The sequence below is a fragment of the Porcisia hertigi genome, chromosome 15, assembly GCF_017918235.1.
Source record: "Porcisia hertigi strain C119 chromosome 15, whole genome shotgun sequence".
NCBI lineage: Eukaryota > Euglenozoa > Kinetoplastea > Trypanosomatida > Trypanosomatidae > Porcisia > Porcisia hertigi.
This window is the reverse complement of record NC_090574.1, coordinates 80,545-95,511: the sequence shown is the minus strand read 5'-3', so window position 1 is coordinate 95,511 and position 14,967 is coordinate 80,545. Positions and strand designations below refer to the sequence as shown.

At 55.5% G+C, this 14,967-nt stretch overlaps 5 protein-coding genes across 5 annotated transcripts; all 5 read left to right on the top strand.

The window, feature by feature from the left end:
• Window positions 1–262: 262 nt before the first annotated feature.
• Window positions 263–1,831, top strand: JKF63_06061 (uncharacterized protein; the record flags this gene model as incomplete). Its single annotated transcript, XM_067902013.1, has 1 exon — window positions 263–1,831. One exon carries the CDS (start codon window positions 263–265, stop codon window positions 1,829–1,831), a length of 1,569 nt encoding a protein of 522 aa, XP_067758360.1.
• A 2,923-nt stretch (window positions 1,832–4,754) lies between these two features.
• JKF63_06060 (uncharacterized protein) lies at window positions 4,755–5,423 on the top strand (the record flags this gene model as incomplete). The annotated part of the gene is made up of 1 exon (XM_067902012.1): window positions 4,755–5,423. The coding sequence occupies one exon, from the start codon at window positions 4,755–4,757 to the stop codon at window positions 5,421–5,423; it is 669 nt and encodes a 222-aa protein (XP_067758359.1).
• A 1,095-nt stretch (window positions 5,424–6,518) lies between these two features.
• On the top strand, window positions 6,519–7,385 carry JKF63_06059 (uncharacterized protein; the record flags this gene model as incomplete). Its single annotated transcript, XM_067902011.1, has 1 exon — window positions 6,519–7,385. One exon carries the CDS (start codon window positions 6,519–6,521, stop codon window positions 7,383–7,385), a length of 867 nt encoding a protein of 288 aa, XP_067758358.1.
• A 1,729-nt stretch (window positions 7,386–9,114) lies between these two features.
• JKF63_06058 (uncharacterized protein) lies at window positions 9,115–9,606 on the top strand (the record flags this gene model as incomplete). Its single annotated transcript, XM_067902010.1, has 1 exon — window positions 9,115–9,606. One exon carries the CDS (start codon window positions 9,115–9,117, stop codon window positions 9,604–9,606), a length of 492 nt encoding a protein of 163 aa, XP_067758357.1.
• A 972-nt stretch (window positions 9,607–10,578) lies between these two features.
• On the top strand, window positions 10,579–12,333 carry JKF63_06057 (uncharacterized protein; the record flags this gene model as incomplete). The annotated part of the gene is made up of 2 exons (XM_067902009.1): window positions 10,579–11,029; window positions 11,060–12,333. The coding sequence occupies 2 exons, from the start codon at window positions 10,579–10,581 to the stop codon at window positions 12,331–12,333; spliced, it is 1,725 nt and encodes a 574-aa protein (XP_067758356.1).
• Window positions 12,334–14,967: the final 2,634 nt, after the last annotated feature.

The window sequence follows — 14,967 nt, the reverse complement described above, 5'->3', positions numbered from 1 at the left end:
GGTGCTTGCTTTGATCAGCCTCCCTGGACAGGCTTCTCCTTGGCTATATAACTTCTCTCGTGTTTTTTCTCCCCTCTTCTCCCGACTTTGCATAACCATGAAACGCACATTTTCACTTTTTCCTTTCTAGTTACGTTGGAGAGTGAATATACCCACAAACACAACAGGGGCGCGCCTCAGCGCAGTCTCACACTCAAGTGTGTTTCAAAACTTCAAGTAGGTATTATTATTATTTTCCCTCTTTCTCTCATAGAACCCGGAGATGGCCACTACGTTACAGCTTGTCATGGAGGCAAACAATAAGCTCTTGACGTCTGCAAAAGTGATGAATCCACGGGGGTGTTCCATTGACATTGACAAGTGCATTCAGCGGCCGGTCCTCATCATGAAAGGGAAGCCGTCTCAGACCCGCGTGCAAATTCCGCGCGAGGACCGTCCTTTTTCGTCCTTGCGATTACACAGCTCTCTTTTAGTTGCTCAAATCTGCCTCGATTCCATGGACCACTTCGCTGTGGAGGTTGTCGTTAGCCAGTACACAGTGAACCAAACAAAGCTGATAATTGGAACCTATGTTAAAAATGCACGATACGACGAGACGGCTGGTGAGCTGACGACTGGCTACCTTCCCCTCATCATTCCACGCAACAAGTGGGTGCAGGTTGTCTTTCATATCGCTGGCATCACGCAATCCGTGTTCCATCTCCCATCTATCACCACCATCGACAGGGTTACTCTCACTGGAACAGGAAAGATGTCCCGTGTGTTCACAAGCAGTGACGAACGGTCGTGCATTGACTCCACACCAGAAGGCATGGCCCTTTTTGCGGTGCCGGCATATGCTCCACCGATATGGAAGACGGCTGTCCCATCACGTGAGCTTCAGTCGTCTTCGCTAACGCTTGACACCAGGCCTGGCACATCATCGGCGGGCGACCTACCTTTAGGCACAACAATCCCTTCCCGCACTGAATCACCTCCCTCGGTGACGTCGTCGTCCCCCAAACACTCCGTAATGCCGCCGCGGCTGCAGCCGCTGGAAAGCACACTCATGTCACCTTCCTATTACTTAATGCCTTCGAGCAGGACGACATCGGAGCTGGTTGGGGTACCTTCAAGAAATGGCTCGTCTCGGTTGCCTTCCAAATGCGATTACATTCGTCTTGTGGACGACGACGACACAGTCTCAAAAGATGGGCTTGTCACAGGCTCCTGCTTCTACGGTGATGGCCACCGAAATCAGGCGTTCCAAGAGGTAGGTCCAAGCAGGTCGTACGGAGCAGGGCGAGGGGCAGCGAACAGTGCTGTAGGCAGCCTCAGTGGCTGGGAGGAGCCTCCTGAGGATCGTGCTAGTGCAGTTGTCACCGCTTCGTCGGCACGCGTGGGTAAGGTAGACACAGTCAAGCGGCCGCCACAAAAACTGAAGAGTCGTCCTGCTCCCCCGGGTTCAAGTGACAAAGAAAGGCTCCAGCGTATCATTGCGTCTCGCAAACTGAGGGTGACACCGGGTTCGGGGCTCCTTAGTGGCACTGGTGGCGATGGCCGGAGCAACAGCTCGCGGCGACAACAGCAGCGCCTTCGACGTCGCATGCGGGTTTTGCGGGCTAATGAGCAAAAAGTTAACAAGGCAGCAGCAGCAAAGACGCTCGTCGCCTCCAAGGTTCCACTTTCCCAGCGGGTTGAGGTAGCAGAAGACTCAGCGGAGGCAGCTCCGGTTTGCGGATACGGTTTCGGATATCTCGGCGTGCTAAAACCAAATGGCGAGTACGAGGAGGACGAGAGCGCAAACCTCAACCTGGAGGGTGCGCTGACGTTGCTGACAGACAGCGAGTGAGATTTTGTTATATATATTTTTTGCTTTTTTTTGGGGTGGGAGGTGCCATATACGGACCCATCCCCATTCGGGTAGAAGGGAGGGGGGGGCATCAGTGCACACCTTCGAGACCTCCCGAAGAAGTAAGAGAGGGCATGACGCGATGTTCACGCGGGGACTTCAATACTCGCGGTGTCCTCTATCCGTTGCCTGTCGCTTCTCCCCCCCTTTTTGAACAACCACTGGCTTTCTTCTTTTCGCCTTCCTTCTCTTGACTCATCCAGATTCTCACCGCTCTTGACCTCCACTCCCCTCTTTTTTTTGACGACGTTGCTGTGTATGTGTGTTCCCCCTATCTTTTCTTGGACATCCTTCTTCGACGGTTGCGCTGTGTTAAGATACACACACACACACACACACATACACGAAGAGTTGTCCAAACGCACGGAATGATGTCCCCCTCCCTCTCCTCTCTCTTCCCCCCCCCTCCCAGACCTCAGATGAGTGTGCTTTCCATTTGGGTGGGTTAAATGGGGGGGGGTCCTGTGTTGCCGTATCGTGTCTGTATCGCGACATCCGGGGGTGTATTTTTGGTCACTTAGGGTGGGGGGGTTGAGGCCCATGCACGCCTGCTGTTTTTCCGCTTTCTTGTTTTACCCACACCGATGTTCACTAGAGTTGTAGAGAAGTTTTTTTTTTTTCAGTAAAGAAATTCGAATCGAGAAGAGACCGAACAAGGCGGCCACCGCATCTGCCAGACAGCAGCGACATAGTGTATATTCCCGCTCTTGCTTCATACTGGGGGTCCCCCCCCCCGCCTTGTCATCCTCTTGTTTCCTTCTCCGTCTCTCCTTGCTTCCACCCTTCTGAGAAGGGGGAAAGAAACAAATACGATACAAGGCCGAATAAACCGCACAATGAGAGGCCGTCAGGCTGGAACGTGCCCGCCCATCTCTCTGCGACTTCGTCTTCTTTTCCACCCGTATTTATTCCTGCTGCGCAAGATGTTTCTGTATTCCCTTTGTCTGCGTGCGTGTGTGCGCCCACTCATCACAAACTGCTAAGGCGGAGCTCCTTTTCTCCCCCCATTTTTTTTTCAGGGTTTGGGAAAGCACTGTCAACGTGGTTCACACCTCCGCGTGGCATCTCAGGGATTGCAGCGTGCACTCGGTCGGGAAGCCTTAGCCGCCCCCATACCCTTCTACGAGTCCCCCAGGCAGTTCCAGTGGTGGCAGGGTCCAAGTACCTGCGTCATGGGGAAGCCAGAGCGATGCGTGGAGCCCGATGGCAGGGCCGGGTCCTGGATGTTACTGCGTAGGAGTAACCCGTGACCGTGCCACCCGCTCACACCATCCATATGCTTAGGCGTAGCATCAGCGTCACTCGAGCGTGTCCCACCCGGCCTTCACTGCCCCGCTGATGGAGGGGGGGGGGAGGGATGGGAGCGGCTCTGGGACGATCTGCGAAGCGGGGGGAGGGTGTGCAGAATCTCGATGCGGAGGTGGTGCCCAGGTGACTCCGTCGGCCATCGCACCAACGCGTATCTGCCGCTGCTTTGCACCACGCGGATGGAGGCCGGTGTACCGGTTAGGGTCGGGTGTGGTCTTTGGACTCCTCCGATAGCGGTATGCCCGCAGCGGACGAGCACCTGAAGAGGAAGGGTGCTCGTCTGTCGGCGCTCAAACATATTCGACGAAGGCGTGATATGTCCTTCTTTTTTTTCTGATGTACTGGGTCTTGTGGGAACATCTGTTGAAATCCCCTGAGAGATCAACGAGTTTCTTCTCGTATTCCAAGAAGAGGCTTCTGGCGGCCACTGTGGTGAGATGCGCTCTTGTTTTGCGAGGGGGCTGCTGTGTGTAGAGAAAGTGGTTAAGCTCTTGTCGCTGGCGAGACGCGGGGTTCGGCGGCAGCATACATGTTGATGTGGGCATGAGCCACATGATGTTGAATCAGCCCATCAGCCCTTTTGGCGCACAGCCTTCACGCGCATTTACCTGTTTCCTCACAGAGAGCACACAATAACGTACACAAAACGTACACACCAGCTTCGCCGTTTATCCCGAAAAGATGAATAAAAAAAAACGTCGCCCCCGTGCTGTCCCTATGCCAGCGGGTAAAAGGGTGGTGGTGGTGGTGGTGGTGGTGGAGAAGTGTATGTTGCATCTCCTCTCCCGTTTTTCAATTATTATTTGTCTCTCTCTCCTTGTCACAGAAATCCCCCCCCCTTTGGGCGCTCAGAATCAAAATGCAATCGACGGGACGTCTCGTGGTTTCTCCTTAGCCGTGCGGAGTATGTGTATCGCAGTGCGTGTGTGTGTGCGTGTGTGTACGATACAAGCCGTGTGGGTGTGTGGATGAGTAAGGTCACTGACCCCCCCTTTTGAGCGAGGGAGAAAAAGGGGACACAGACAGGTGACATCTAGGCCCGAGTCTTTGTTACTCGATGATGACGTGGCGCCAACCTTACTTTCACTAATGGCCTCGCCAACACGAAGAGGTATCGAGAGATCGCAGGAGGTGGTTGGGGGTGGGGGTGGTGGTGGTGCAGTTTGCCTCCACCGTATATTCTTTGCAGGAAAAAAGGAGGTTCTCTAGCTAGGCAGCAGTTGGGAGATGTATTAGGCTCGCACACGCATCACGCTGTTTCGCGAACCTCATTGACTCCCCCTTTCCTCGTTCCGCTTTCTTTTTTTCCGGCGGTTCTGGTAGTTGTGTACACACGTGACTGTTCACATCACTTTTCCCTCTCCTCTCTTGCTTCCGTTTCTTCGTTCCTTTCTGCGTCTCCATTGACAACAATGATACACACACACACACACACACACACACACACATCTCGCACGTATGCCTCTCCCTACCCCGGTACCTTCATGATTTCCCCACGACAGGTGTTTTCGCTGTTTCGTGACTGAACACTTACACGCACACGTCGTGAGAAAATATGGCCTTCCCCAGCCGAAAGGAGGCGTCTCGCGCGCAGCGCAAGAGCGCCAAGAAGCACCGCCCCGAGATCGTCGTGATCGACCTGAAGGATCACGTGCTCGGTCGTGCGGCGGCTGTGGTGGCTAAGCAGCTGCTCCTGGGCAAGAAGATCACCGTGGTGCGCTGCGAGCAGCTCAACATTGCCGGTACCGAGATCCGTAACAAGATCAAGTACCTGCAGTACTTGCGCAAGCGGAAGCTGACGAACCCCACGAAGGGTCCCTTCCACCACCGCGCTCCGTCTGACGTGTTCGTCCGCACCGTGCGCAGCATGCTGCCCCGCTACACGAAGCGCGGCATGAGGGCGCTGAACTCGTTGGTCGCCTACGAGGGCGTGCCGGCCAACGTGGTGCGCACCGGTGGTCGCGCGGTGATCCCGCGTGCCCAGCGTCACGCGTGCTACCGTTCCGAGCGCCCTTACACCGTGCTCGGCAACATGTGCAAGCACGTCGGCTGGAAGTACAGCGACGTCGTCGCCAAGCTCGAGCAGGCTCGTGTAGAGAAGGCGTCCCGCCACCACAAGAAGCAGGAGAAGCTCCGTGACGCGTGGAAGGCGGCCCGCAAGGCGGCTCTCACGAAGATGCCCAAGCACAACGTGGCGGTGCTGAAGAAGTTCGGCTACGCGTAATTGTGTTTGTGCGTGTGTGCACGCGTGATGGGAAAAAGGGGGTGCTGATGTGAGGGTTAAAAGACTTGTTCGTTCTTTTAAATCCCACTCACGCCCTCTCCCCCCTCGCTCATCGAAACACCCTCCTTTTTCTCTCGCCTTCAGAGCGCTGCCGCTGCGACTACACCGGCATCAGTCTTTCTTTCACTTGCCTTCATCTCGCTTTACTTGGCGGTGATGATTGGCGTGCGCAGCGGTGGCGCTCTGATTTCGGGCTCTTTTTATTTTCCCTTGTGATTTGACACTCCCCTCTCAAAAAAAAAAAGACTAGATCAAAACAAGAAAAGTGAACAGGCAGTGAATCGAGCCCTGTCTCTCATCAGATCAACTCATGCGTGTCGAGTTTTTACTCTGTGCGTTAGTCTGTAGGGTGGGCTCCAGTCGATGTCTTTCTTCCTCCTTCCAGGACCTGGTGTCCATGTGCCGGTTTGGGCTGAAGAGGAGAGGGTGATGGAGGTTGGGAGGCGGGGGGTCGACGAGGGCGCCAGGCCGCATTGCCACTGCAATGGCGCACCCGCGCGCACATCTCCATGCATGTAAAGGGACGCAAGACGGAGCTCTACGTGGAGAACTGGAGAGGGGAGAGAGTGCCACTCAAGTGGTCACAAGGCTGACTTGCACTGCCCCCCTCCCCCTCCCCTCCTCTCCCCCCCCTCCTCTCCTCATCCCCCGATTGCCTTTTCATATTTTCCCCGGGAGAGAGGGGTTAGTTCCAACAGCGGTGCAGTTTGTATGCAACTGTGTAGAGTCTTGCATTCGCATGGTGCAGCACACGGCGCTCAGATGATCACACCCAACAAAAAAGGGGTGGAGACAGAACATGTCTTTTCCCCACTACCCTCTGCACCGCTCTCCTCTCTTATTTGTCTCACTCAGTTCTTCTGCCCCCCCGATATACACATATACACACGCACACCCCCCTCTCCCCCCGTAAGGCCAACCCTTTCACCCACTCACCACCCGCACAAGTGTGTTTTTAGTGTGTGTGTGTGTGTGTGGAGTCTATTGTAGGCCAACGCCGCTCTCTCCCCTGCTTCATTCCCTATACACTTCGCCATGTCCGCGTCCCCACCACAGGATGAGCGGGCAGCGATGACATCTTCGCTGCCCGTGCAAGCAGCTCCACCTCCAATGGGACCACCGACAGACACGGCCGCTGTGAGCGGGTCGGATACGAACGTCGCATCTCCCGAGGGCGATTTGCAGACGTCGGAGCGGCGTATGATGTCGTTTGAAGAGTTTCGTCAATTCTATGTGGCATCCCGGAGACTTGACTACCTGAGCGATCGCGATGATTCTACGGGGGGCTCAGTGCGCCTAGAGAGCGGACACGTGAGAGCAGACAGAACTGGCGATGTCGACACGTTGTCTGGGGGGGCGAAGCCACGGCTGGATGGGGCCGCTGGCCTTCGACAGCGCTTGTTCAGATCAGACGGCGGTGCCGCCAGGGCAGTTGACGCAGCAGCTGTCGCAGCTACCCCTCCCCCGGCAGCGCACGCACCACCAGGTCGTCTTGCTCTCGCTGCCCATGCTGTCGGTGTATGGGTAAACTGGCTGATGCAGCGTGTCATGCAGAATATGGCTCACGTCTTCCAATTGCTGATTCTTATTTTCTTCCTCTACAGCCAGGTTGGGTGGAGCGGTGCCCATGTCCTGTGCCTTCTCGCTTTCTTACTTCTTATGAGCGGCTTGAAAGAGCTGGTACAGAATTTTCAGATTACCCACGAGGCGGGGACAACCGGGGCACCGTCCTTCCTCGGGCGTCTCTTCAAGCCAGAAGGGCACCAAGGTCCAGTCTCAACGCCGCGTAGGATCGGCTACATTGTCGCGAAGTGTGTGGAGGCATTCGTACTAAGCTTCTTTCCGATGTACTCAGTGGAGAATCTGGAGCGCGAGCTCGGCGTGGACGGGATTGTGCGATGAAAGAGAATTACAGATGCAGTGGAGCTGCTCCCCTGTTGTGGTGCATTTTTACTTGATAAATTCTACCCTGTTGGCTGGTGGCTAGTGTGTGTGTGTGTGTGTGTGTGAGGGGGGGGGGGGGGGGGGGGGGAGGGGGAGAGGGAGTGCATATGTTGTGCTTTCCTCTCTGTGTTTTTCTCTTGGCTATACGAGTATGTGTTTGACTTGCTCTCTTAGGCCCCCCCCCCTCTCGTCAGCTTCATGGGCTTGTACGAGGCTGCGACAGCTCTTGTATCCACGTGTTTATTCTGCCATAAAAACTATGGCTCCAAAGACCGCACTCGACCCTAACCGGTACACCGACCTCCATCCGCGTGGTGCAAAGCAGCGGCAGATACGCGTTGGTGCGATGGCCGACGGAGTCACCTGGGCACCACCTCCGCATCGAGATTCTGCACACCCTCCCCCCGCTTCGCAGATCGTCCCAGAGCCGCTCCCATCCCTCCCCCCCCTCCATCAGCGGGGCAGTGAAGGCCGGGTGGGACACGCTCGAGTGACGCTGATGCTACGCCTAAGCATATGGATGGTGTGAGCGGGTGGCACGGTCACGGGTTACTCCTACGCAGTAACATCCAGGACCCGGCGCTGCCATCGGGCTCCGCGCATCGCTCTGGCTTCCCCATGACGCAGGTACTTGGACCCTGCCACCACTGGAACTGCCTGGGGGACTCGTAGAAGGGTATGGGGGCGGCTAAGGCTTCCCGACCGAGTGCACGCTGCAATCCCTGAGATGCCACGCGGAGGTGTGAACCAGGTCACGAGAATACATGACAACCTCGCCAAAGAAGCAGAGGAGTTTATGTGCAGGTGTTGCGAGGGGTTGTTGCACTCTTTTCAAACCTTCGCAGGACGCCAGAGGTCAATGCATGTCTACACTAGCGCACACACACGAGCTTGCTCTGTTCATTCTCTTCTGTTCGCAAGAACGCGAACCCGCTGTGAATTTCTGGTCTCCTCGGATATTTCTTAGCTTTTTGCCTCTCTCTTTCTGTTTTTCTCCCATTCTTTTTTTTTTTGTTCAACGGTGAGCGTCATGTGGGTGTCCTCCTTAACCCGCCTCCACACACGGCCCTGTGCTTGACACACATCTGAATACCGGTCTTCCCTCTTGTACTGTGTGTGTGTGTGTGTGGGTGCGTGCTGGAGCGTACCGTGATGGATTTTGGTAATGTTGTGCGTGTGCATGTCTCGTTTTGCGTCTTTACTGCTGTGATGGGATGGTGGTGGCGGTAGTGATTTTTGAGAGCCTTGATCATACCCCATCAGCGCCCATTGTTAATCGTTGGATCCATTGTTGAGTGTCTTGATCTCTCCTTTTTTCCCTCTGCCCATTGACTTATTCATTTGCTGGTGCTACGGGCGCATCTTCTCGCCCCGAATCGCACAACTGTTCTTCCCCCATCGCTGTCTCTTATCGCCTCGTTGATGTCCTGAAAATATCGTCATTACACACACACACACCACACGCACGTGCGCTTCTCAGGTTTATTACATCCGTCATCTTCGTTTCTCCTTCCCCCGTTTTCCAAACGCGGCTCAAGACACCTCTGCCCATCGCACAGGCCAACACCAAGCTCTGAGGAGACTGACTTTTTGCACAAGGTCTGCAGCGTCTGGCGACTCGCAGAGCAGTAGCTCTCTGCAGGAGGACAGGAATATACAAGGGCGGGAGCTTAGACCGTTTCTCGTCATGGCAGACGCACCCGGATGGAGTCCACGTGAGATGACGCCATTTAGCGTGGTGCTCGGCGTCTTCCTGGGTGCCCTCGTGACACTGATCGTGCGCCTGCAGCTCAAGGGTCGACAGCGGCTTGCAGAGAGGCCCATTATGGACGCATTCTTGCCGCGTGCCTACACAGTGGAGGAGTTGGCGCAGTTTGACGGGAGGAAGAAGCCGCAGGTTTTCGTGGGGGTGAAGGGAATTCTCTACAACGCGTCGCTCGAGTGGTACGGGCCCGAGGGTCCGTACAGCGCCTTCGCCGGATGCGACAGCTCTCGCCAGCTCGGCAAGGTCATCGTAGCCCGCGACGAGATCAATGCGGACTGGACCACTCTTGCACCAGGGCATCTTCAAACGCTACACGAGTGGGAGGAGCGCTTTCGCAGTAAATACCCTGTGGTGGGTTGGATCACAGACCCGAACAAGGACTTCGTGAAAAGGGCGATCTCCCTAGCACCGTGATGAGTCTGTGCGTGTATGTGTGGGGTGGTGGTGGTGGTGGTGGTGAAATGAGCCCATTTTTGAAGGCCACACTACGGGTTGTGTGTTTTTTCCTCTCCACTTTGAGGGAATGCTGATTGACGTGGTCGGACGGGCACCAACCCCCTCCCTCACCTTAGTGCGTACCCTACTGTTCAAGGTGTTTCTTCCCCCCTCCCCATTCATGTTCATCTGCTCGTTCACCCACAAACATATTTCCAACATTGAATATATATATATACATACAAAAATGCGTAAGTGTCTATGTGTGTGTTTTTTTCCCTATTGCCGCGTATCCCCTCTCCCTCTTTGAAAAAAAGTTTTCTCCTATCAACCCCCTCACCCCCCGGAGTGCGCGCCTTTGCCTACCCTTTCTTCCCCCCTGTTTTCCGCTGCATCCGTGGTTTCACAGTTTGGTGTGTGGATGATTGCGCATTCCTTTCTGCCGCGTTGGGTAGCAGCCACCACTGGCGAGTCTGTCTGTCATGTGGTTGACGCAGAAAGCGAACTACTGGCGTGCGGAAAAAGGACGAATACGTGTGTATGTGTGTCTGTGGAGGGCTGCATCCGATACGAGTAGCCACTCTTTGTTCAACCTCCGATCACCACCACCACCACCACCACGTGGATTAAAGTCATGGGTACCGATTGTGTGCCCCTTCCCACTCCGATCCTCTGTTTTCTCTATTTGAGAAAAGCTGGTTCCCGTTCAATTCGGTTCGCCAGACCGACGCGCCCTTACTCTCACACAGTGGACACACTCGCTCCCCCGTGTTCCTCGTGTCTTCGACTGCAGCTCTCTCGTCGCCCTCTGGTCTCCACCACCCCCTTTTCTTTTCAAACCCCCTTTTTTTTGGGGGGTGGCACTGTCGTCGTCTCCACCCCCCTTCACCCCACTTTTATTTCCTTTTTTGAGGGGCGTCGCAGACTTCTTTCCTTCACTAGTTGAGTACCATGGCGGTTTCTGCACATCATGATGCCGTTGCTTTCTACGCATACGATGACGCCCGCTTCCCCGAGGCTTCCACTGTGGCTGTGGCACCCTCGGCTGCGTTCCAGGCGGCACAGGGCCAAAGTGGAGAGAGCAACACACCACCATTGGATGCGTTTTTTGGTTCACCACTCACCCTGGCCAAAGTGCCACTCACTAGACTAGAAAACGATGTGCAGACGAAGGCCTTTGCGCTCAGCGCACCTGTGCCATCGTCGACCACCACCCCCGCGGCGCGTGGGACATCCCCGCACTCCCATCAGCATCTTCTGCGCATCATACAGCAGCAGCAGGAACGCATCGCCACGTTGCAAACATCCCTGGAACAGGCGGCGAGGAGTGCACAACATTCATCTGAGGCGCTGGAAGCCCTGAAGGGAAAACGGTGTGCCTCAGTTCGCCAGGGTCGCATCAGTGCCATGGACGTGGCGTCTCCAACTGCTGGTCACGTGTCGCCGTCGCCGTCGCCGTCGTCGTCGTCGCCATTAGCATCGACGTCAGGGGCGGTTTCAACAGTGGCCGCTACGGTGCGGTGGGCGGACAGCGCCGCCGCTGTGCTGCGGGTGCCACAAGCACAAGAGCCATTCCCGGAGTTCCAAGACGACTCGCCGCGGCCTGACTGTGGCTCGCTCGCTTGCTCGTTGCCCTCAGCCGCACCAGCAAAGTGCTCAACGCTGCCGGTGATTCTACTGGACATTACGTCGATGTTCACAACGAAATCTGCACATGCGGGTGCCACACGCACTCATTCGCAGCAGCCAAAACCCTCGGCTCAACGCCAGAGCACGGATACTCAAACAGAGTGTGTTGCAGCGGAGTCGGCGACGCACATCGACTCAGGCACTCATGACAGCAGTGACGCCATGGAGCGGCTGGTGGACCAACTGCGTAGCGAGCTGGACGAATCGCAGCGGAAACAACATGCAGCTGAGAGCTCGATAGTGTCGCTCCGGGCGAGTATGCTCGCTCTTAAGCAGCGACACGCTGTCTCAGGTGTTTCTTCTTGTCGGTCTTCCGATGCTGTGTCGCCTTCTAATGATAGCGCAGGGGCGTCAAGAGACGTTGGTGTCGTCTCCGGCGCGAACAGGGTTACTGGCAAGGACGGTCCGGAAAAATCTGTTGTGTACCAGGGGGCAAATAAGGAAGCGGAGGAGTTGCGGCGTCTTCGACTGCTGCTGCGCTTCTCGGAGCTGAAAAAGGACAGTGATCGTCTCGAAGGTGTCGAGAACACTCTACGAGAGTGCTCTGCCGCCCGACTGCACCTGCAGGAGCGCTGTGATGGGCTGGTGCGCGAAAAGGAACAGTTGAGGGTCCGTCTGCAGGAGATCGCCTCGTCTATTGAGACGGTTCTGGCTTCCACAAACAGCAGCGCGTGGCGTAACCGCATCGATGACCGCGCATCTGCCACTTCGGTACCACTTTGGATCTCAGGGAGTCCCATGGCATTCCTTGAAAGTGTTTTGCGCATGTGCAGAGAGGGGGCGGCGCCGCCTGTGGGTGGTCAAAAGGCGCCGCCGCCGAGCGCACACGTTTCTCCTCCGCCGTCTCAACAATCTTCTGTGCCGCTACGTCAGCATCGCCTACACCAGGCTCTCAGCGACAGCCGTGACGACGGAGTACTTCCGCCGTCGTCTTTACTTCCTCGAAAAGCGTCATGGCTCGGCACTCCTGCGTCAGCGGCTGCTGTACACGGCCAGCGACGTGCGAGCAAGCGCTGACAACTGCGCAGTAAACAGCTTTTGGGAGTTGTAGCGGTCGAAGGGCAAGGAGGATGAGGAGGGGGGTAGGGCCACTCCCACCCCCAGCCCCCTTTCCCCTCGGTTTCGCGCTGTGCTGCCAGGGGGGGGGTACCCCTTCTTACTCGGCCACTGCCAGCTCCTCCATGCTTGCGTTCGCGGGGCTACTAGATGCGAGGAGGGGGGGAGGGGGAGGGACGCTCATTTCTTCTCTATGTGCCTCCTCCCCTTCCCTCCCTTCTCTTATCCCACCCTCGTTCAAAAGAAGACCTTGTACATCGATGGCTGTGTGTGTGTGTGTGTGCACGTGTTTTTTTTTTCGTGTATGGGTAGGCATGCGCTCCACTCTCATCTACTGATGTGTTCTGAGAGGGTCTCGTTCATCGTCGCTTCCACCCTTGCGCTTCCTCCTCTCAAGTCCCGTGTGAGGGACTCTACTGACCGTAAGCTGGGGTCGGTTCAGGGGCACGGAGGGGAGGGGAAGGACGGGTCACAGAAGGCCCTCTGTATGGATATCGCCGACACTTCTCGCACTCGCAGCCGCAACCGCAACGGTGTCCCCTGTGCATGTCTTATCCTCATTCACCGTTGAGCATGAGAAAGGTTTGGACAACGTACACACACACACACACACACACACACACACAGACATACCCCACCCCACCCCACACGTGCAACAACAAAATCAATACGTTCAGGGAGCCACTATACTTCCCCTTCCCTCCACCCTCCACCCTCCCCCGCCTCTTCTTCCCTTGCACCTCTTCAACGAGTAGAAGAGGGCCGGGATGGAGCGCAAGGGTGAGGGAGTGGGTGGGCAGCCGGTGCAGCGGGCGCCCCCCTTTTATTTTTTGTTCCGCCTCGTTTCATCGCTGTTTGCTTACAGTGGGCGCGGCGGCACTTGTGGTAAAAGTGGAGGCCCTCTGCGCCGGGTGGATGTCTGTAAGACCGTTTGCCCTGCACACCACCACCACGGTGACGGTGAGAGGCGGCACATATTCGTAAAACGAGAGCAAAGGTGCCATCACTCGCCCCTTCCCTCTCGTTTTCTTCCTCTCTCTCGCGCCCTTGCGCTTGTGGCGCAGCTTCTGTGTCTTCGTGTGTGTTCATTTTTTTTTCACTTCTATACTTCACGTAACCTTTTTCTTGTCTCTATATCTCTTCTTGTGTGTGTTTTGTCTGCGCGCGCGTCCGGCCTTCCACTACTTTGATTCTCACTTTGTGGCCAACGCCAATATATGACACACACTCACACACACATGCAAACGCGTACCTCTACACCCCCCCGATCAGTTACTTCATCGAGAAGAGCAAGCGTTTAGTAGCCAGCACCCAGACCTCTCCACCGGTCTCTCCTCTTCCCCCCCTTTTTATATTTGCTTTGTGGCAGCAAAAAGAAACCAAACTCAGAAGGACACACACCTCCAGACGCGTGGTAGGGAGAGAGGCACGTGGTGACACTTCTACATCATATTTACATACATACAGGCATTCACACAAACAGGCAGGCAGACAGGCGGAGGGACACACGCGCAACCCTTCCACCGCACCCTATTTTCACAGACACACACACACACACACGCAAACCGACTGCCAGAGCGAATACACGCCACGTTGTGATTTCTCCTTTTTTTATTCTGCAGTTTTGCATCGACACACTGCTCAAGTGTGTGTGTGTGTGTGTGTGTGTGTTTGTTTGCCTCTGGGAGTTCGAGGGTGTGCAGTTCTAAGTATATATTCATAAACGTAACCTGAACGGGGGAGAGAGGGAATCAGTCATACGTCACTGAGCAGCGCTCCCTCCATCCCCCTCAACCCCCTTATCCCACACTCACGCATATCTGTCCGGCAGGGCAGCTGCAACCGATCCATCGCTGTTATTCCAGAGTCCAGGAAGACCACCTCAGGATCCTTCCTACCTCTTCTCTTCTCCCTCATCCGTTCCCATCGAGGAGACGTCTTGGGCTGATTGGATTGTTCGCTCTGTTCTTTTTTGTTGTCCTCTAACCTTTCGTTGGCCGCTGTGCACCCCACAGGAGAGGAGGGGGGGGGCTCACAGATTTCCAAGCAGCGTAAAAGAGAGCCCCAGTATCAGACCTACTGGTCGCTAATAGTCTTCCTCTTTTCCATTACCTTCCCGCGTCCTCCCCGACGCGATAAATCAGATCTGCTCCCTTTCCAACGGCGGGCCTTGGCCAGATACGCGCACTCACGTCTAGTGTAAAGAAGACTTCATCTGGCAGGAGGGAGGGCTAAGCTTCTTCGTGCCCCTTCCGCATTCGTTGTCAAACCACCAAGGAACATCCCTTTTTTTTTTTTCCCAAAACGGCGACGACGTTTCGGTATCAAAAACGTGCGGAACACTGCGGCACAACGAGATAATACGGTTATTATTATTGTTTTTAGATAATCACGTCGCCGGATCGTCTGCTCCTCCTCCTGCACTTGTCACACATTTTATATCGTTCTCATCATTGTGTGCCGTTGTGCGCGCTCCCCTCATCATTTCCTTTTTTTCTATTTTGCCCGTCGAAGTTTTCTAACGTAGATAATTTTTCGTCTCTCTCTCTCTCTCTCTCTCTCTCCCCTCCTCCTCCTCCTCTCGCATATCTCGGT